General features: G+C 36.7%; 1 protein-coding gene across 1 annotated transcript in view; it reads right to left on the bottom strand.

Annotated features, from left to right (window-relative positions):
* Positions 1-1,026, bottom strand: part of RIT2 (Ras like without CAAX 2) — a gene marked incomplete at its 5' end in the record, with an annotated part of 239,965 nt that extends 238,939 nt beyond the window's left edge. Inside the window, one exon of the mRNA XM_047086866.1 lies at positions 953-1,026. Within this exon, the coding sequence (XP_046942822.1) occupies positions 953-1,026 (74 nt within the window). The remainder of the gene's footprint in view (positions 1-952) is intronic.
* Positions 1,027-22,220: the final 21,194 nt, after the last annotated feature.

The raw sequence follows: 22,220 nt of genomic DNA, 5'->3' as shown, positions 1-22,220 counted from the left end.
TTCTAAGTCACAAAGCAAAATTATATATGTAACAAATAATCTCAGACTACATTTTGTGCAATTGTATTACACATCAATAAAATGTGTAAAAACTTATGTGAAAAGAATGCCTACTCACACATCGACTGCAACATGCTGTTTCAGCTAAATGAGTTCTCAAATCTACAACTGCACTACTTTTTGACATAGCACGTACTCACGGAGGTGCATTAAAGTTTCCCATTATACATGCTTTTGGATTTATGGGTTTTGGATTCACATTTGTCTTGAATATAGACCAGAAATTATCTTTGATTATTCTTCCGTTACAAAAGGACACTTTCACACCTTATTAATGCTTTTTTGCAATAAAATCTGTTCTGTCTGATATTAATACAGGTATGCCCACTTTAAGGTTGGTTATATTTTGCTTATTTTTTTTCTAATAATTGTTTGATTTGCCACCTTTCTGTTTTCTTATGTATCTTTTAAACCAAAGAAGTTTTTGTCCTTGTTCTTATCTACACATTTGTAAATTAATGCATTAGATTGTGATGCATCTTGCTTATGTCACCCATTCTGCCTGTCTCTAGCCTTGGTTCCATGAGCATATTTGCTGAGTAGATCTTCCTTTTTTACCTCACAACATTTTTCTAATAAAAATTATCATCATATTAGGGTCTAAGACAAGTTTTACCTACATCTGAGGAATAAACTAATTTTATCATCTTAGATGGCAATATTACATCTACATTTATATTTTTATATTTAAAACATTATGGGAATGCTGAAATATTCTGTTGGCAAAGAGTCACATTTCCCTTCCAATTCTTTTCTTATTTAATCCCCCATCGCTATTGTGAATTTGTTCTTGTCCTGTTTGAATTGTTAAACTCTTCTTTGTGATAAATGGATTTGAGATTAAAGCCTAAACTGGACTCAAAGATTAGAGAAAGCTGTGAAAATTACCTACCTGACCAGCAGTGTCCAAAATGTCCAAATAAGCTGGCTCATTGTCAATTCTAACCTGGGTCTTATAAGCATCTTCTGAAAAACACAAGACAGAATTTATACTCAAATATATTAACCTGAAAGGCATGATTTTTAGATTTCATAACCAAGAATTTCTAAATAGGTTAACTAAATAAAAGAATCAGAGATTCTAGTTGAGTACACAAAGTGAGAAGGATAACCCAGGAAAATATAGGAAAGAATTTCCGCTTCAAGATTTATTTCTCCTTCATTAGGACAATATTATGATTTGAGGTACCTTGGTCATATTACCTACAGAACAAATTGTGAAACACATTTATCAGTCTGTTCTTCATCATGCACTGCATATTCACATCACAACATCCTATTCACTGTAAGACTGAAAGCTTTTCCTCTAAGATCAGGAACAAGACAAGTATGTCTACTTTAATCACTTTTATTTAATATAGTTCTAAAGTCCTAGCCAGAGCAATGAGGTAAGAAAAATAAATAAAAATCATCCAAATTGGAAGAGAAGCAGTAGAATATTCTATTTACAGATAGCATGATTTTATAAATAGAAAGCTCTAAAGATTCCATGGGGCTAGGGGAAGGGAGGACTTTTGAAACTTCTAATAAATTCAGCAGTTACAGGATACAAAAACACGAACAGTCAGTTGTGTTTCTATACACTGATGATAAACAATCTAAAAAAGAAAACAAAATGTTTCCATTTATAATAGCACAAAAACGAATAAAATACTTAGGAATAAACTTAACCAAGAAGGTAAAGAATTGTACACCAAAAATTGTAAGAAGTTTTAATATGTTTGTGTACTTGTTAACTTATACACGCCTATATACTCTGGATTCTAAACACTTATAAATGATTTGTAAATATTTTTTCCTATTCTGTAGGTTTTTAAAATTTATTAATAATGACATTTGATGCAAAGTTTCTAATCTTTGTGAAGTATAATTTTCTTTATTGTTCATGTTTTTGGTGTTCTAAGTATCTATTCTAAAATTCAAGGTCATGAATATTTAACTCTATGTTTTCTTCTAAGTGTTCTATAATTTTAACTTTTTGCCTATACGTTATTGATCCATTTTCAGTTTGTTGTTGTTTTGTTCAATATGTTTGGTAAGGGTATTCATTCTTCTGCATACAATTCTGATTTTTTTGTTGTTGTTGTTTCTGTAAGTTTGGTACTAAGTTCCCTATTTTAATTTCTTATTTGAGTAAACTCTTAGTTTATATAGCTAAAAGTTTGTCAATTTTGTTCATCTTTTTAAAGAAGTAACAGTATAATTTATTTTCTCCTTTTTTTTTTTTTCGTATTCTCTATTTACCTCTCTTCTAATCTTTAGTATTTCCTTCCTTCTATTTACTTTGGGTTTAATGACTTCCCCACCACCCAATTTCTTTATTTTTTTTTTAAATGTTTCTTTCTTTTTTTATTTGAGAGAGAGATAGAGAAACCCAAGCAGGCTCTGTGCTGCCAGCACAGCTGACGCAGGACTCAAACTCACAAACTGTGAGATCATGACCTGAGGCAAAGTCAGATGTTTAAATGGCTGAGCCACCCAGGTGCCCCATCCACCATTTATATTTTAAGTAAAGAGCAAACGGAACCACTACTAACAGCATTTAGGACAGCATTGAATTTTGGCACAATTTCAACAATTATTCATACTGTTGGCTTTGAACCACATGTGATTTTCGGAACCTTCTGGTTTAGAAAATAGTAATGGTCAGCCAAGGAGACACTTTTTAAACACACAGTACTGAGAACTTCCCCAAAACTAAGTTTTCGCTAGATGCTGGAGATGCGAAGATGTACAAACACACGCACACACACGATCCTGGTCTCTACTCTCAAGAACTTAAACAATCACAGTGGAAGACACACATATATGCAATGGGAAGTTAAGACCCAAAAACTTAGAGGCACATAAGCCTACCTCTTCAAGGAAAAGTCATACCTTATGACTGTGCTCCAGAAAGAAAATTGTGGGAAGTATAATCTGCAGGCTGGTCAATCAGGTGTGGTTTCAGCAACTACTGACCATTCTGTGACACCATTCAATATATGAGCAACCACACAGTCTTTCTATTTTCTATTCCACTGCTCTTTGTATTTTCACTGATCTGCCTTTTACACATGAGAAATCGTGTGGATATTTTTTTTAATGCATAGGGTTGTTTTTCAATTTCATAGGGAAATAAGAATAGCTACTCTGAAAGGATGCTGTGACCTAAGAATCATATGTGAGTCTTTCAGATTTCATGTTTGTTTATTTAAACTCAAAGGCCCCAAAAAGAGCCTGCTGAGGCCAGGAGCATGCTGAGTAATCCAGACAAGAACTGCTCTGTGTGATTATCTGAGCCCTAGATAAACCCAGCACATGAAACATATATCAAATAAAAGCTTCTCTTGGGATCAGAAAACCCCTTCAAAGAGACTTGATGTGAATTGGCTGGAAATTAAGTCAGGCCTTCTATCCAAGATTTCTTTCTCTCTTTTAAGAAGTGTCTATCACAGTACACATTCCAGTGTTGTGAATCTAGGTCACCTCCCTGGCCTCCATAGAAACTAATCCCTTTCATTTCCTTCCAATAAACAATCTTCCCTCCTGTTTCCATCCATCCACTCCCTTTGAGACCTCCCATGTAGAAATGCAGTGACAGAAATTCTGTCTTGAATACATATAAACACCTCCCTGAATTTCAATCATCTGCCTATAGATGCAGCCCTGAAGTGAGTTCATTTATCTTCTAAAGCAAGAGGCCAAATGTATATATACAAAGCTTTATCAGGCAGAAATAATAGTAACTGCCTGCTATATTATTTGTACTGAAAAGCACAGTGGAGCCACATTCTTAGAGGTATCTCTAAAATTCCACCTTAAATTCTAAAATTCTACCTTAAAATACCACTTTAAAATTCATTTGAAAACACTGATGATTGATTGGACACCATTGCTTCTCTTAGGATGGGTCTTCTTCACTTTCCTTCTCTAAAATTTTACAGGCAGAAGCCACCAAAGACCTGTATAAAGCCTCACATCCATCACTAAATACTGCTGTTATAATTGGCCAACCACTTAATCTTACTTGTAATATGGAGTTAATAGTACATACTAGTTAATGCACAGGTGTTCTAGAAGGATCAACTAAAGTGGAATATAACAATGGTGCTTTAGAAAGGAAAGAGAGAGGGAGGGAGAGAAAGAGAGAGAGGGAGCATGAGAGAGAAAAAATAGAAAAGAAAGAGGAAGTAAGGAAGAAAAAAAGACCACAATTTAAACCCAAGCCATGTTATATAGTAACTATATTGTTTTAAGTTTAAATTATATTAAAACTAAATCACTTCTACTTCTGCCATTTCTATTTACCCATGTGGTCATTTTCCCCGCTCTGCTTCCCCGCCCCCCGCCAACCCAACTAATAAATCAGACAATTTGGTAGTATATGTTTACAATAATCTTCCAAAATATAAGGTCTGTAATTAAAAAACATTAAGATGTTCTGAATAATCTATACAAAAATTTATTTATTCTTTTGCAGAATATATTCAAATACCTTTAAGATGTTAGTTGTAAATGCAAAATTTGGATATATTAAAACCACAATATGTAACTGAGAAAATATTAGGTTATTGTTGAATTTTCACTAGAGGACTGTATTTGAGAGAGAGAGACAGAGACAGCGTGAGCAGGGGAGAGGGAGAGAGAGAGGCAGAGAAAGAGAGGCAGAGTGAGAGAAAGGGAGGGAATCTTAAGCAGGCTCTATGCTCAGCACGGGACCTGATAGGGGGCTTGATTCCAGGACCCTGGGATCATGACTTGAGATGAAATCAAGAGTTGGATGTTCAACCAACTGAGTCACCCAGGTGCCCCTCACTAGAAGACTTTTTTGAAAATCTTAAGATACTTGCAAAATTCTTACATGGTTTGCCTGAAAACCTGAAATGTGTAATAACTGGCCTTACACTGAAGATATGTTTCTGTAACTCTGAGGTAGTATACATCTCTAAGATATTACTCATTAACCCAATTTAAAAAATGCAACATGAAGGTTCAGGTTCAGATAATTTATAAGAACTTTCTCAATTACTTAAGCAAATCATCTTAATGGTGTATTTATATGTGTATAAAGCAGAAGCATCTTAGAACACAGTGTACTAGAAATTTTCTCTTGAGCAGAAAGAGAAACTAAACCAGTACTGATGCAAATCTAATATATCAATATATTTATCAATAATGACATCGATATGTGCTTGAGTGTGTAATCTGTGCTACATACTCTGATAGGCACAGAATCTACCATGTTGAAAAAGACAGCTGATTTCTATCCACATAGTTTATAATCTTGGGAGAATACATGAAAATAAACAGGTAATTCAACTGTATTGTAATGAGTGTTAAATTAGAAACATTTGAAATGTACTTATTTAGGAAGACAGCAGAAGACACCCAGAGGAGCTCAAGTGGAGCTGAAGTCAATCCTCAAAAGTAACAGATAGAAAACAGTTTGGAAGGGGGAGGACTGGTGAGAGGCCAAGAAAGAAAGGGAATTGCATTGATTCTAGCACAGCCCATCCTCTTGAACATAAATATTCAGTGAAATCTAATAAGGGTATACAAGCTTGCTGGATTTGAAAATGGTTTTGAAAACTGGCTGAACTTAGCTTCAGAGACGACTAAAAGTTTATGAGAACATACTTCCCCACCATGGAAATAAGCTGAAGAAAGGGGTGTCATTAAAAAGTAAATCCTAGAAATACACGGGAATTATAGGGCAGAGTTTAGACTTTTTATCATGCTTTAAAATTGAGGAGTAAGCCAAGTTTATTTAGGTCTGGGAAGAGTAAGGGGTGATGATATCTGAGTTACACAGCAATTGAAATCTTTCCTATAGACAGATTTTAGTGTGGTAGTTCATACCAATCAACATTTCCCTGCTGCTCCCAGGAAAATGCCCAATGTCACTGCTCTGGGAAGTTTAACTCCAAGGGGACAACCATATACATTCTATAGGGTCCTCAGGTAGATTTTCCACAGCAAACCTATTGAGGTGGTACAGGCTGTAGTGCTTCCTTTGGAATAACAGACACTACCTGGAGATTTGCACCTGCAGATGGCCATTACTGAGAGATGCCATTCTAAACAATGGCTTCTCATAGCAAGGATAAGCCAACAGAGAGGTCTTTGAAAAGAGTTAATAGTCATCATTAGTGAGTAGACCTGCAGCAGCTTGGCAAGAGCAGCAAAATCAATGTTCTTTCCCAAAACTGTCATGAACAGAAAATATTTCAGGACATCCACATCCTTTCAATGTTAGAGCCTTCTAACACTTTCTTTTTAGCCAGATAGAGGGGTTCTTGAGAAACCTGATTCCTTGGCTCTCTTCTGCTAAACAGAAATGAGAGGTAACGGGGTTGAGCTACAGGCACTGACACTGAGTGCTTCAAGTCCTTTGTCTCTGCCTCACTTCTTGTTTGGGGGGTGAGGAAAAGAAATGTTCTCCTCTCCCTAGTTCCTTCAGAAAGAAATGATGACATCTTGTTCTACCTTTCTTTCCCCCATTTACCATAATCATGATGAATGACTGCACAATCCTATGGCCATGATCTGTAAAATGGTTGTGTCCCAGAGTATTTTAAGATAGAATGTGTTTAAATACAGATTATCTCTTCACAGAAAAAACTAACTTTTATGGTTAGATCAGTTGTGGGAGTCCCATAGCTCTGCCAGTTCTTTACCTTCCTTCAATGGACACCTCCAGAAGGGTTCCAAGGAGCTTTTGGAGCTCAGATACAATATGAGCCACATCTAGTGGCAGAGTTTTGTTTTAAACCAAGACTGTGGTTTCTGGGAAGATGAAATAGATGCACTTTTCCCTATGCCTCCTGCTACATAAAATAAAACCATGAAAACTGTACATAGAACAAGCTTAAGATGACTCTGAAAGTTGGGGAGGAAAAGTCAGCCTGGCTAGGAACTCTGAGATCCAAGGAATAGCCGTGTAGTGAGTTCTCTAGGTTTTCTTTTTGCCTCACAAATTTGAAACTGAAGAAGATGGCATCCTGGAAACACTAATGGGTACAGACAAAACAAAAAAGCCCAGGAGAAACCAAGTGCAGCCTAGCAAGACAGAAAACATTTAGACTATAACGGATCTAACAGTGAACCAATTTAGAACACTTCAAAAAATTAAATACTGAGGTTTAAACAAAACATATGCAGGCTTTATATGCTAAAAGCCCTTAACACTGATGAATGAAACTTAAAAATCTAAAGGCAAAAGCATATCATTTTCATGGCTTAGAGGACTCAACATTGTAAAGATGTTGATTCTCCACAAATTGGTGTAAAGACAACACAATGCCTATCAAAATTTTGGAACACTCATATGTATGTGTGGACATGGGCACCATTTTTAAAAGTTTTTTATGAGAAGAACAAAAAAAATAGAAAAACTAAAACATTTTTAGAAAGCAAAGTAGGAAAAATCAGGTTTCCTGAATTCATGACTTACTGTATAGCTATAGTAATCAAGACTACATAGTATTGACACATAGCTCAATAAAATGGAACAGAGAACTCAGAAATAAACATTCAAAAGTGTAACTACATTTTGACAAAAGTGCAAAAGTAATTTAGTGAAGAAAAGAGAGCCTTTTCAACAAATGGCATAGGAAAAATTTTACATTGGTAAAAACAAGCAAACCTCTAACTCAGGATCACATTTTATAGAAAAATCAATCTAAAATGGATCAGAAGCTTGAACATAAAACTATCAAACTTTTAGAAGACACATAGGAAAAATCTTCAAGATCCAAGGCCAGGAAAAATCTTAGACCTGACACACAAAGTCCATAAAAGGAAAAGTTTATAAATTAGACTTCAAAATTTTAAAACAGCTTTTGCTCTATAAAAGACCCCATTAAGAAGATAAAAAGAGAAGCTAGAATAGGAGAAAATATTTGCAAACCTGATATCTGACCAAGGACTACTATTTAGCATATACAAAGAACTCTCAAATCTTAAGAACAATCAATCCATTTAGAAAGTGGAAAAAAAAAGACATGAATAGACATTCCATGAAATATGATACAGATGGCAAATAAGCACATAAAACATGTTCAACATCATTAGCTTTAGCTGGCATCATGGGCATGCCACCTGTTCAGTCACACAGTACTCTACGCTTACAAGAATCCATGCTTTGTTTGATGCTCTACGATCATTGTTTGTAATTCTCAATTTTAGAATAAGAAGTCTGCATTTCTTCCACTGGATCCAGAATATTAAATAGTTGATCCTGATACAATAATGTGGGGAAAATGACCAATAGCTCTAATATTGAAATAAGAATCCAAACCAAAGTGGGTAAATTAGAGAAAGTTTTTAAAAATTTGGAATTCAAATTAGAGGTACTAGGACACAGTGACACTGATGGTGGAAAAGAAAAATGAATACCAAGTGAATGACTTCCAAATGTGAATATAATTGGAAGATAAGACTCCACAGACCAGTGTCTTAGATGTTTCAGGATAGAATCCAATTCATTCTGGAGATACTACCAGAAGATAATGGAAATAGAAGTCCCTTTCCTTTTGTTAAAAAAAGAAAAAATTACTAGCCTTAGGTAAGTGCAAATTAAAATCACAATGAACTATTATTACATACCTATCAGAATGGCTTTGAAAAAGTGACAACTGGGGTGCCTCGGTGGCTCAGTCGGTTAAGTGTCCTACTTTGGGTCAGGTCATGATCTCATGGTTCCTGGGTTCAAGCCCTGCATCAGGCTCTGTGCTGACAGCTCAGAGCCTGAAGCCTACTTCAGATTCTGTGTCTCCCTCTCTCTCTCTGCCCCTCCCCACTCATGCTCTACCTTTGTCTCTCAAAATTGAATAAATGTTAAAAAAATTTTTTTTAAATGACAACCCTTAATGCTGGTAAGAATGTGGAAACATGAAATATGAACGTGGAAACTCATAAAATTTTACAGTGTATATTTTTAAAAATATATTACACATGTATTTATTTTCCACATGTAATATGTAAAGCAGCAATTGTAGTCTTGGATTTATTACAGAGAAATGAAGACTTATGTTCACATAAAGACACACTATTTTTTTCCTGTTTGTAGTAGCTTTATTCATAATAGCCAAAAATGTGAAACATGTTAAATACCCTTCAATAGTTACACAATCTGTGGTACATCCATATCATAGACTATTATTCAACAATAAAAAAAAGGAATGTAAGGTTGATACATCCAATAGCCTAGATGAATCTCCACCAGAATTATGCTAATTGAAACAAGCTAATCCACAAAGTTTCCATATTCTAGGATTCTATTTTTATAATACTCTTGAAGTGACACAATTATAGATATGGATGACAGATTAATGGTTGCCAGGCATTATGGAGGGAGTGGGTGTTGTTTTCAAAGTCTACACAAAGGATCATTGTAGTCATGAAAATGTTCTGTATCTTGAATATATCTGTATCTTGATTGTGATGTTGTACTATGGTTTGAGAAGTGCTACCATTGAGGGGAACTGGGGAAGGGGAGAGGATCTATATCTTACAGTGCCATTTGAATTTATGATTATTTCAGGTGAAAAAAAATAGACCTATCAATATCTTCTTATGTATAAAGAATTCCAAAACCTCAAAAACTTTTTAGCAAACTAGGCATCAAAGCAGATTGCTTTATCTTTAGTAATAAGTGGCTAAACAAAAAGCAAACTTTATGATCACTGGACAAATATTAAAACCATTCACTCTGAGACTGGATACACAATGAGAATAGTGATTATAAATACTTTTATTTACTTTATGCTGGTGGTTCCACCTGTTCAGCTAGACAAAAATATGTAAAAAAAAAAAAAAAAAAAAAAAGAAACTCAAAAAGGGAAAATGTCACCATTCATAGAAAAATGTCCGTTGGGTATATCGAATATTTCAAAGACTCTACAGATAAATTTGTAGATTGAATCAATCAATTTAGTAAGTTTTCTGGCAACAAGGTCAATACAGGAAAGAAAAGTCATTTTTATACACAATCAGCAAATAGAATAAATGAAATTATTGTATTAACATACTGTCAAAAATATCAAATCTCAAAGAATAAATCTTGCAAAAGTTTTGCAAGACTTCTACTTAGGAAGTTGTAGGACATGAGAAAAATTAAAGATGACATAAGTAGAAGCATAGGTCCTAATTATGTATTGGTAGATTAAATATTTTGATGAGGCCTGCTTTCCCCTAATTGATCTATAAATACATACCAAACAGACTTAGGTGGTGGGCAAATGTGACTAGATTCACCAACTGATTTGAAGTAAATATGGAAATGAAAATGGACAAAAATATCTGAGAATCTCAAAAAAGAACATAAGCTGTAGATCACAATTTAGTGTTAATCTACAGCAATTAGAACAAGGTGATTTTGGCACATAGAAAAATAAGCCGACAAAATGAAAATGCACACACAAACGAACACTTTAAGGAAACAAACGGCATTTCAGAGCAGTAGAAAAGTAGAAAATATTGAAAAGAAAATATTTTCAACAAGTAGCACCATTGAATAGGTATAAATATCGAAGATAATGGAAGCTGATTGCTATCTTACAATATACACAGAAATCAATTCTAGTTGGATTGTAGGTATAAATATGCAAAACAAAACAAAACTTCTAGGAGATAATGTAGGAGAATACCTTCATGGTTTGGAATACTAAGACCTCTCAAAAACTTATATGAACACTAACTATAAGATAAAAGATTGACAAATTAGAATACATTTGTTAAAACTGAGTACACTAAAACAGATCAGTTTATCACAGGCTGTATGAAGAGACGGCAAATGTAAACCCTAGTGTGGAATAAAGTATATGTGTCAACAAAGACTCATATCCAGAATGTATAATGAATTTCTACAAGTCACTCAGAAAGAGGCAATCTTCTCCAATAAAAAGTGGGCAAGATATTGAGGTTCTTTGTATGAAGTAATAACATTTATTACTATCATTCATTAAGCATTGAAATTGTGCTTGCTTCATAAATATATAAATATTTTACCTTCATTATGTCATTTATATCTTGTTATAGCTATGAAGAACTCTTCTCACGTCCAATTACAGATGAGAAGTTAAAGGTCATTAGAAGTCATGTCATTTGCCTATTATCACACAACTTGTAAAAAAGCATGCTATTTTAGAAAATTTTTCACTTATCCACTTATAGATACTAGGTACTAGGGATACAAAGTTCAGTAATATATTGTCCTTGTCATTAAATGAGGGCACAACAGAAGAATAACAAAATCCACTTAAAGTTGGAGGTTGGTAAATAGGCCAAGACTTCATAGGACAGCTGACCTTTGGGCTATCTTAAAGTTATCTCACTCAGAAGGGTAAGGAAAGAAAAGAGTATCCTAGGTGGAGAGATTAGTATCAAAATGTATGAAGTCTCTTCCTCTTTCTTGGGGTGAGGGGGCATTGATATTGACACCAGGTATTGAGGAGATAATAGGGTAAAAAAATGGATGCTTCCCAAATTTGCTTAGGACCATGCTAACTTTCCAATTTAAAATTAAAAAAAATTTTTTTTTCCAACGTTTATTTATTTTTAAGACAGAGAGAGACAGAGCATGAACGGGGGAGGGGCAGAGAGAGAGGGAGACACAGAATCGGAAACAGGCTCCAGGCTCTGAGCCATCAGCCCAGAGCCCGACGCGGGGCTCAAACTCCCGGACCGCGAGATCGTGACCTGGCTGAAGTCGGACGCTTAACCGACTGCGCCACCCAGGCGCCCTTCCAATTTAAAATTTTTAAATTCAACTTTAAATTTTAAAATGTTCCAATTTTAGTAAATGTAAAGTAAACACCATTCAGATGGCTGATAAATTTAAAGCTGTACAAACATATTAATAATCAGTAAAAAAGCAACTATATAATGCCGGGGTACCTAATTGGTTCAGTCTGTTAAGTGCCTGATTCTTGATTTCGGTTCAGTTCATGATCTCACAGTTCATGGGAGTAAGCCCCACGCCAGTCTCTGTGCTGACAGCAGAGAGCCTGCTTGGGACTCTCTGTCTCCCTCCCTCTCTGCCCCTCCCCCACTCACATGCACACTCTCTCAAAATACATACACTTAAAAATCGCTACATGATGCAAATGTCAAAATAGAAGAGCAGGTTTAAAAAACAGACAATGCCAAATAGTGAACGTGTGGAGCCAAGGAGAATGATCATCTACTACAGGTGATAAATAAACAGAAAATTACTTGGGACTGTCTACCAAAGCTCATCATACCTATAACTTACATGTTAGATAGATTGTTGGTCTCCATTCTTCTCTGTACAGATAGTATATCTGTACACCCTTACCATGACCTTATAGTGGGTGGAGTGTACTTACTCACTGGTTTTAGGCTTGATCATGTGACTTACTTTGGCCAATGGAATGCTAATAGATGTGATGTGAGTAGAGGCATGAAAACACACACATGCAGTGGAGCTCATGCTCTTTTGATTCTCCCATCACCATGAGGTTATGCCCTGAGATACCTACTGGTTTAAGAAGATATATACCAATCTGAAGATAAGACATTCCAACTAACAGAGGTGTATGAGGGACAAATACATTTTTTTTTAATCAGATTTGGGGCAGTTTGTTATAAGCAATTTCATTCATCAGGAATACATGCACATGTGCAATTACACAAGTGCACAAAAGCCATGAATGAGTATGTTGACAGTATTATTCATACTATATCTAAACTGCACAAAACCCAGACTTCATCAGTAGTATAATATACAAATAAATTCTAGTTTACTCACACAGCGGATTCTTTTTGTTTGAAATGTAGATAGCCAGAGCATACAACATGCCTGAATCTAATAATCCGTTTTGAAAAAGCTAGACATGTTTCTATTTATATAAAATAGAAAACTAAACATCTAAACTAAGATACATTTATTGGAAAATAATTTCTTATCCAGAGTGAATATTATTTGGATATTTACTTTGTAAAATTTCAATACTTCATATGTTTTCCTGTAAATGTATTATATTTTTAAAAGTGTTTTTAAAAGGGAATGTTTTGAGCTCAAGCGTAAAATGGGATAAAATATCCCATTCCTATTCTCTAATTGTTCATATTGTTTAAGGTAATATAAGTAGAGAGTTAGTGGTCTCTGGGAAAAGATAAGGGGTAGCTTTCTTGACATATAAGTCACTTTAGGCCCCAGGCCCTCTTGTGATATATGCCTGACCAGTACCAGTTGTCCAAAGCACATTTCTTGCAGAACTTCCTGGAATATAAAAAAGAATAGAATCCAGTAGATAATGATTTTACGAGAACAAAAGAATGGAAGAACAAAAAGCCACCATCAGGCCAGGAGATTAGCCTAATCATATCAGCAACAGTAATAGTGGTCAAATTCCCAGTGCTGGTTCCAGAGTAAAGACTGACCAGGCACACATTCTTAAGTTATCTTTGTAGGTTTTAAACCCCTTTGAACACTCAAATACCAGACTAACTGAAGACAGAATTGAACCCTGCTGGTTCCTCATGACTTTGACCTGGATTCTATCACCTAAGAGGACTTTCGCCCCAAGTCCATGCTGAATTCCCCATCACACAAACCCCCTCATGAATATGTATGCACCTTTAGCTTACAACTGCCCCAGTTTTGTTGTTCATGGCAGACACTGCTTTGGGAAATATACCCTGTGTTCTCTTTTACTTGTTGTAATTAAAACCTTCTATTTTTCTATCCTTTGGCTTGGTTGTCTTTTGGCTTGACACCCACCAAGAAGGGGACCCAATTTTGGGTAACAGCAACACAATATTTGCACAAAATTCAATGATGACTTATTGTTTGGTAATGATTCTTTTTCCTTTAATCTGTATCAATTTTATCTCATATTAAAATGATAATTTCTAAGATATTTAATATTCATATGAAATAATTTCTGACAATGCTGGTGAATACAGATTATAGAGATGGAAAACAGAATGACGCTCAAGGACCTTTCTGTCCAAAATATCTTTCTCACTGGCCTGGCAGGATGCCCCAAATTCCACCCCTTCTGCTTCATTCTCTCTAGTTAAGATAAGCCATTTTATTTCCAGGAACTCTCTATTAAAATGCAATAAAACTACAGGAGAGGTAAAATATTAAGCTATTATCAAGCACAAACACCTTACTCTGAGATTACTTTTGCACAAAATTAGCTGTCATGAGAGAAAGCAGAAAAGCAGGGCCCGGGGGGCTGATCAGCCCAGATGATAAAGGGGAACTATGGGGAGGGAAACCTGCTAACAGCTGTGGGCAGAAACTGGGAGGGGAGGGTGAACAAAGGACTTGCAGGAGGCCTGTGGGCACCTGAGGACCAGAAATGACCCCAGGTGGGGGGCAGGAGCCTACTGAAGATAAACGGGCATATCAGAGGAAACTGTTCCTTCTCCCTCCTTCTTAAAACTGATGACATGATGAAGTTGTTTTGTGCCAGAAGCTTGCTAAGCATGGTGTTTTAACAACTGAACCCTAGATATATACTAAATACAAACCTGATCTGGAGGGAGAGGATATTCAAAATTCTAGTCTTGCCTCTTGTGAAGTTGGATAATCTTTACTCTGTCTGCCTCTCTAGGAATGAGAGCTGCATAAAGGAAGCTTCTATTACACTTGGAGGATTAAAAGGGGGTATTTTGAGGACAATGGGCTAGAACAGTACTTCACAAAGTCTTCTGTACAGACAAGTCTCCCTGGGATCTAGCTGAAGGGCACATTCTTGATTCAGTAGGTCTGGGGCTGAGATTCTGTATTTCAAGTAAACAACCATGTCCTATCATGTGACTGGTCCCAGCCCAAAGCAGTGCTGTCCAACAGAAATATGAGCTACCTTCACAGTTTAAATTTTCTGGTAGCCATAAGGAAACAAATGGAGAAACTGAATTTTTAAAATATTTATGGGGGGGGGGGGGTTGTGGGCAGAGAAAGAGTGAGTGAGAGAATCTCAAGCAGGCTCTGGGCTGACAGCACGGGGCAGAATCTCAGGTACCTCAAGATCATGACCTGAGACAAAATCAAGAGTTGGATGCTCAACTGACTGAGCCACCCTGGAGTCCCTGGATAAAATGAATTTTAATATGTTTAACTAAATTTATCTAAGATATTTAACTGTGTAAGAAATACAGGAAAATGTGAGTGATCAGAGATTCTTTTCCTTGTAATAAGTTTTTACTATGTATTTTACACAATAAGATACAGTAGAATTCAGTTTGGGCCAGTTTCATGTCAAGTACAATACAGCCCCATTAAGTCATAGCTACTGTACTGATTATGGCAAATCTAGAGAACAGATCAACTGTTGCAAAACCAGGTATCTCTGTAAACTCAAAATACAAATATGGAATATTCTGTCAGTCATTGGTGGCCTTTTCATTATAGAAGAACAGGTGTGAATTTAAAATGCTAGGGCCTGTATGTTAACTACAATGTAGTCAAAAATAAAATAAAATACAAGTGAATGATATTCCTAATTCTGTTGCAAACTCCTACCCTTTATGTGATATTTTATAATTTCCTCTACTAGAGTTCTCCAGAGGAACACAGTATGTAATATCTTTAAATAACATTCTATTTACATCTTTAAGTTACAATCTTAATATGTGAGTAATTTTAAAGAATTGGTCCATGCAATTATAGAGACTGAGAAGTCCCAAGATCTGCAGTTGGCAAGCTGGAGACTAATAGTAAGTTGTAGTCCAAAGTAGTTGGAGTTGTAGTTCAAAGGCTGGAGAAACAGGACAGCTCACAGTGTAAGCTATAGTCCAAGGGTAGGAAAGAATGTTTCTCCAGCTCAGTCCATCAGATAGGCAAAATTCCCTAGGCAGTCTTTGTGTTCTATCCACAGATTTAACTGATTGGATGAAGCCCACCTATGTTGGGAAGGGCAGTCTGCTTTATTCAGTCTATGACTTTAGATCCTAATCTCATCCAGAAACACCCTTATAGACACACCCAGAACATTTAACCCAATGTCTGGGCACCTGATGGCCCAGTCACGCTGACACAAAATTAACCATCACATTTCCCTTTGAAGCCTTCCTGTACTTGCCCAATGAGAAACTTTATACTCCATTCCCATAATACCTTGCGAATAGCTCTTTTAAAGGATGTTACCCATTCTGTTCTTAATAGCTTTCTTAATCTTAGCTATTTGAAAACATTGAACATGGCTTATTCATCTTTGTATACGTGTTTTCTATCACTGAGGCAGGCACATAAGTGATCAATAAACTCAGTTTACCGTTTGTGTCTAGCACTCTGCTCAATTCTTCACATGTATAGCTTAACTTGTATATCACACTGCATATATAGCAACGTGCCCACTTTAAGTATGAAAAAAAAAAGAGCAGAGGTATTAAAATTTGTAAAGTTCACAAAGTGGGAGGTGGTTGGAAACTAAACTTGGATGACTAAACACCAGAAGCTGTTTTTATTTTGCTACATTGGTTGTTTGTCAAAGATTAATCAAATGTGTAATGGATTTTACTTTGATGTTTAAGTGCTGTTTCTTAAATTGAGTGAACACACAACTTCTAAAACTGGACCAATCTTAATACTCAAATATGTAGTACTGAATCTTTCATGAAACTACATTTAGTATAAGTCCAAAAAAAAACAAAAACAAAAACACACACACAAACAAAAAACAACCCAAACCCACAAAAACCAGTATAGCAGACAATTGATAAATTTGTTGTCACCCTGCATTTTTTAGGCCCTACATTCCATGATTGAAATAGAAGCAGCAATCCATTTTCCCAGCTGCCTTTGCAACAAGGCTACAGACATGTGACCTAGGTTCTGCCAAGCAGATGTGTCCAATCAAACCCTTGATTCAAATATGAGCCATATGAGGATGCCTAAGCCATGCATATCTGAATTTCTAGGAGCACTATAAAGGATGCCAACCACTACCCCCAGGCACAGAGGGAAGCAATGGTAGTATCACTACTTAATTGGGGCAAGCACAGTATAATTTAGACCTCATTCAGAACGCATATCCTTGGAATTCACTTCTGTGTCCCCTGTCAGTTATATGAATGATGTATGCCTAAGTTCTTTCCAGTTGGGGGCACCTTCAAATCATTCTAGATAAGGGACTACCCACACCTCTTACAAGAAGCCTTGAGCTTGGCCACCCACCAGTCTGCCTCTTCTAGTGAGATGACCTAGCACTGATCCCACCTCCTTCTTTTAGGATTCTACACCAGGCAAGATTTCGTTTTCTCATCTTGTCCACAGCAGCATTTCTCATTTAGAGTCTGTGTGTCACCTTCAAACATCTGGTCTCCTTTTACCTTTCCACCACTCAGTGGGAGCAACCTGGGGTTTCAGAGCTATGCATTAGAGCAGAAGACAAGGGCACACAGCTGCTGATTTTTATAGTACATAATTTACATTTCACTTTCTCCCTCCTTCCTCAGGCACCAAATGTGGAAGGTATATGCCAATTTTGGAGGCTACATGACTGGCACCTGTCTCTACACATTCAGCTGCTTACAGATGTGTGTCTCTTTTCCCATATCCTCTCTTCCTTTCCCTCTTACCTCCCCTGTTGAATTTTGGAAGAACAATGTTTAAGAAGTAAATGGATCTGGAGTTATTACCTGTCTAACAGTTCACTTCATTCTGCACGTTTATGCCAGACACAGCTGGTGATGATAATTTTGTAAACCATATGTATAATCATGGATTTCATTTACTCACTCAAAAAATATTTTGACCACTTTATACATATTTTGTTTTGGGGCATCATGTTAACAAAACAGATATCCTCGTTGCCCTCACATGTTCTTTAACCTAAAGGTAGAAAACCTAAAGTAATACACAGTGATACTCAAGTATAGTTTTTATTAAGTCAAAGTCTTGTAAAATAGCCAATGGTTTTGAGGGGTTCAGGGCACCCCCTGCCCCCAAGAATGTGCCACTTTGGCATGTGGATTATTTTGAGCTGAAGGCTCAAAATAATTTTCCAAACAGACTTACACTCACTGATATGCATCCTGTGTTCTCAAAACACTGGGCTATTTTTTGTTAACAAATGCCTTCTTCTACATCTCTATTATGCAAAATGCTGCTCATGCTTTAAGGCCCAGCCCAAATATTTTCTACTTTGTAAGGGTTTGCCTTGCCTGTCCTTTTCTGAATAATTAAGGTATCTCATTTCAGCTGCTCGAAACCAATTTAGCACGCTTCTATGAGAACACTTAACTTCTGCTTCTGCTATGAACAGTAACATTCTTCACTATTGAACAATAGGCACTGAACAATACCTCTTCACTACTTCGATCAGTTCATATAAATCTGAAATTCAAAATGCAGGATCACATTTTCTTAAAAAAATACCACAGCTTATAAATGGTATAGTTCCAGATGGTCGTGTTCCCTTAAACTCCAATGTGAAAGAAACCACCTGGAGTTATGAAAAACAAAGGCCTGGATGTGAGGAAAAGTGAGGACAGGTAATATATTTAGGTGCACATGTGCATGTCTTACTCACTTGCAGCTAGAGAAAGTGTTGGGATAAATAGGGCAGAAGAGGAGGTTTCTACTGGAGAGATAAAGTCAGGCAGTCTAACTTGGCAAATTAAGTGTGTGTTTCAAAACCAGAGATGGCCCAGATAATTATGAAGTGATTTAGGAGAAGAAATTGGATGAGAAGCTGTACTTGGCCCATGGGGACACTGGGGATTTTATCAGGAGACTTGAAGGTTTTAATTTTACTTCCTCCAAACTTTAGAGAAGATTTGCAAAAGATACAAAAGACAATAGATCCAGAAAGATGACAAAAGGAGTGTATACTGCTGATTGATGAATGGCAAAAACACCAGAATTCCTCCCCCCCGCCCCCAGGAGAATCGTACTGAGAATCAAAAGATAAAACTAACATTTGTAAAGAGAATGATATCCTAAGATTGTGATTAGATTTTAAAGGAGTATGTAGCTACTCCAATGGAGTGCAAATCTGTTTTAGATTAATGGCATTTTAGGCTTCTACAAAACATATGAATGGCATTTTGAACCATTGCTGTGCAGGGAAATGGGATTCAGATAGGTGTTGGACTTGTGATCTCAGTTGATAAAATGGAGAAGCATAGACTGGGACCAAATATGATTGAAGGGATTAGTAAATGTTCAAATTACTCTATCCACAATGATAAATGGTAAACTGTTTCAGTATGTATGAAGTTTTCTAGTAGTTTGCTCTATACCCTGTCATTTGCAGCAATGTGTTTTCCATTTTTTTTTTTAATTTTTTTTCAACGTTTATTTATTTTTGGGACAGAGAGAGACAGAGCATGAACGGGGGAGGGGCAGAGAGAGAGGGAGACACAGTATCGGAAACAGGCTCCAGGCTCTGAGCCATCAGCCCAGAGCCTGACGCGGGGCTCGAACTCACGGACCGCGAGATCGTGACCTGGCTGAAGTCGGACGCTTAACCGACTGCGCCACCCAGGCGCCCCTCCATTTGTTTTTTAATAGTTGTGATGAAGGTACAAAATGATACATATTCACATGGAGAGATGCTGAAAAACAGAGCAAATAGTTTAAATTATAGAATTGACATGCAAAAGGCACTTAACAGGGTTGAAAAATGGACTGTTTATAATAGCACGACATTCACTGGGGATTGATATAATTTTCTGAGAGTATTTCCTACTTCTCTTAATGTTTATGCACAGCATAGAATTTGAACTCAGTATTATCAACTATCTGAAATTTTTTCTATTGATAAGGATCCTATCATGAGTCAAGGAAGTAAGGTATTTGCAAAAACTGGACAAAGTCTCTTGGGTTGTAGCAGGTTGGGAATGGAAAAGTGCAAAAATCTCCATTTATTTAGGACAAGGAGTTAAGGACCCGTCATATTCTCTACTGTTCAGGCCACAAGTCAACTATTTTATTCATTGCAGCAGAATGTCATTCAGAGTGGGATATTGATAGACTGATGTACACAGGGAGGGCTGGGAGGAGTATCTGAATTTGAGATCTTGCTATGGACGAGATTAAGGAATAGAGGATGTTCAGCCTGGAGAGGATAAAGATCATTCACTAGATGCTTAATATCTTCAGATATTTTAAGTGCTTTCCCATGGACAAGAATTAGACATTTTTATGTGTGGGGCTGTAAGGGAGGGGAAGGAAGACAAAGTGGTTCAAGGACAGGGAAAGATATATTAGCTCAATATGGGAGGGGGAAGATACAGGTAAGAAGAGTAATTGTCAAAAACTAGGATGGATTTTCTTGAAAGAAAAGGAGTACAGGCAGACATGGATTGTAGTTAAAAGAGATGCGGTAAATCGAGTTCAAACAAGAGATCCAGTCTCTCTGCCCAGTTTATGATTTACTCCATCTTCTTGAGAAGGAACCACAGAAACAGATGAGCAAAATGGCCATAAGGATATTTGGGAATAGAAATTGAATGAGCAATAGTATTTACCTCACAGGGCATTTGGGGTTTTATTTGGAGGCTTAAATATTTTCATGTCTTTTAAACTTTCTCTTTATGTTACATGACTTCTTACTGCATTTTCTTTTATCCTTTTAGCAAAGAGCCATTCTTCAGTTACCATAGGATTGAATTTTTAAAAGATTTTTTAAATATTTTATTTTTGAGAGAGAGAGAGACAGAGAGAGAGGAGGAGGAGGAGGAGGAGGAGAGTGAGAGGGAGACACAGAATCTGAAGCAGGCTCTAGGCTGTCAGCACAGAGCCAGATGTGGGCTCAAACTCACAAGCCTTGAGATCATGACCTGAGCTGAAGTCGGATGCTTAACCAACTGAGCCACCCAGGCGCCCCTAGGATTGAATTATTTTTAATCCTATTTTAGGTCTGGCAAAATTAAGATAACTATCAATCTCTTCTATCTCTGCTGCTGTTAGGGCGTGTGCACACATATCAGGACTGAAATTTCAGAGTGTCAGTAGGCACAATTAATATCAAAGGTAATTTTTAGACAAACCCAAATGTTACTGACCCAGTATTGCCCTCTTCCTGAAGATGGACCTCAAGGTACTGATAAGAGAAGGAACTGGCTTCACTTTCCAGCTGAGCCCTTGTAGGGACTAGAACATCACTGAATCACTGGAGGAGGGAATATTCTGAGCCACTTTATTTGGGGTAGAAATCACGATCCATTATAATATCTACGGTATGCAGAATAATGCCCCCCCCCACCTCCATCCAGCTGCATACGTCTTGATCCTCAGAACCTATAAACACATTATATGGCAAGGGGACAATAAGGTTGCAAATAGATTTAACAACCTGACCTCAAGATAGATGCATTATCCTGTATTATCCAGATGTGCCAAATGTAACCACAAGAGCCTTTAAAGAAAAAGAGGCCAAGGGGAGAATCAGAGAAAGACAGGACTAAGGAAGCAGGGCTAGAGAAATGCCATGTTGGCAGCTTTGAGGGTGGAGAGCTACAAGCCAACCAACATCGTCAATCTTTAGGAGCTAAAAAGGCAAGGGAACATTCTTTCCTAGGGACTTCAAAAAGAAACGCAGCAGTGCTAATTACCTGGATCTGAGCCCAGTGAAACGTGTATCAAGACTCTGACCTCCAGAAACTTACAAGTTCGTGTTGTTTTAATTTACGTTGTTTAACATAGTGGTTTATAATTTGTTATTGGCAGAAATAGAAAACTGGAACATCCAATCATAACTGTTATTCAAGAAACAAAGGAACATATCTAAACAAGCAAACAACTAGAATTTCACCTGAATGCAGTTTTACATTTGCCAATGCTAGATTCCCCTCATTTGCACAAATGTAATTTATCTTTGAGTGAAAACACTAGGACCTCAGAATAGTTTAAGAGTAATAGAGCTGAGGGGTGGGGGAGGGGGAAATGAGTGATGGGCACTGAGAAGGACACTTGGGATGAGCACTGGGTGTCGTACGTAAGCGATGAATCCTAGGAATCTACCCCCAAGACGGAGAGCACACTGTATACACCATATGTTAACTAACTTGACAATAAATTATATAATAAAAAGTTAAAAAATTAAAACAAACAGAAAGAATAATAGAGCTGATTTCTTTTATCCCTTCAGAAGGAAGCCTCTTGATATGTTAAGGATGAGCCTCAGTTTTCCCCTTGCAAAAATTCACTAAATCAAAATAAATTTCTTCCATGCTACTCACACCTATTTCAA

Source organism: Lynx rufus, unplaced genomic scaffold (genome assembly GCF_022079265.1).
Source record: "Lynx rufus isolate CCGP_SWC_20201006 ecotype Redwood Valley unplaced genomic scaffold, mLynRuf1.p SCAF_22, whole genome shotgun sequence".
In the NCBI taxonomy this organism is placed as follows: domain Eukaryota; kingdom Metazoa; phylum Chordata; class Mammalia; order Carnivora; family Felidae; genus Lynx; species Lynx rufus.
Note: the sequence above shows the minus strand (reverse complement) of the source record. Positions and strands in the feature narration are given on the sequence as shown.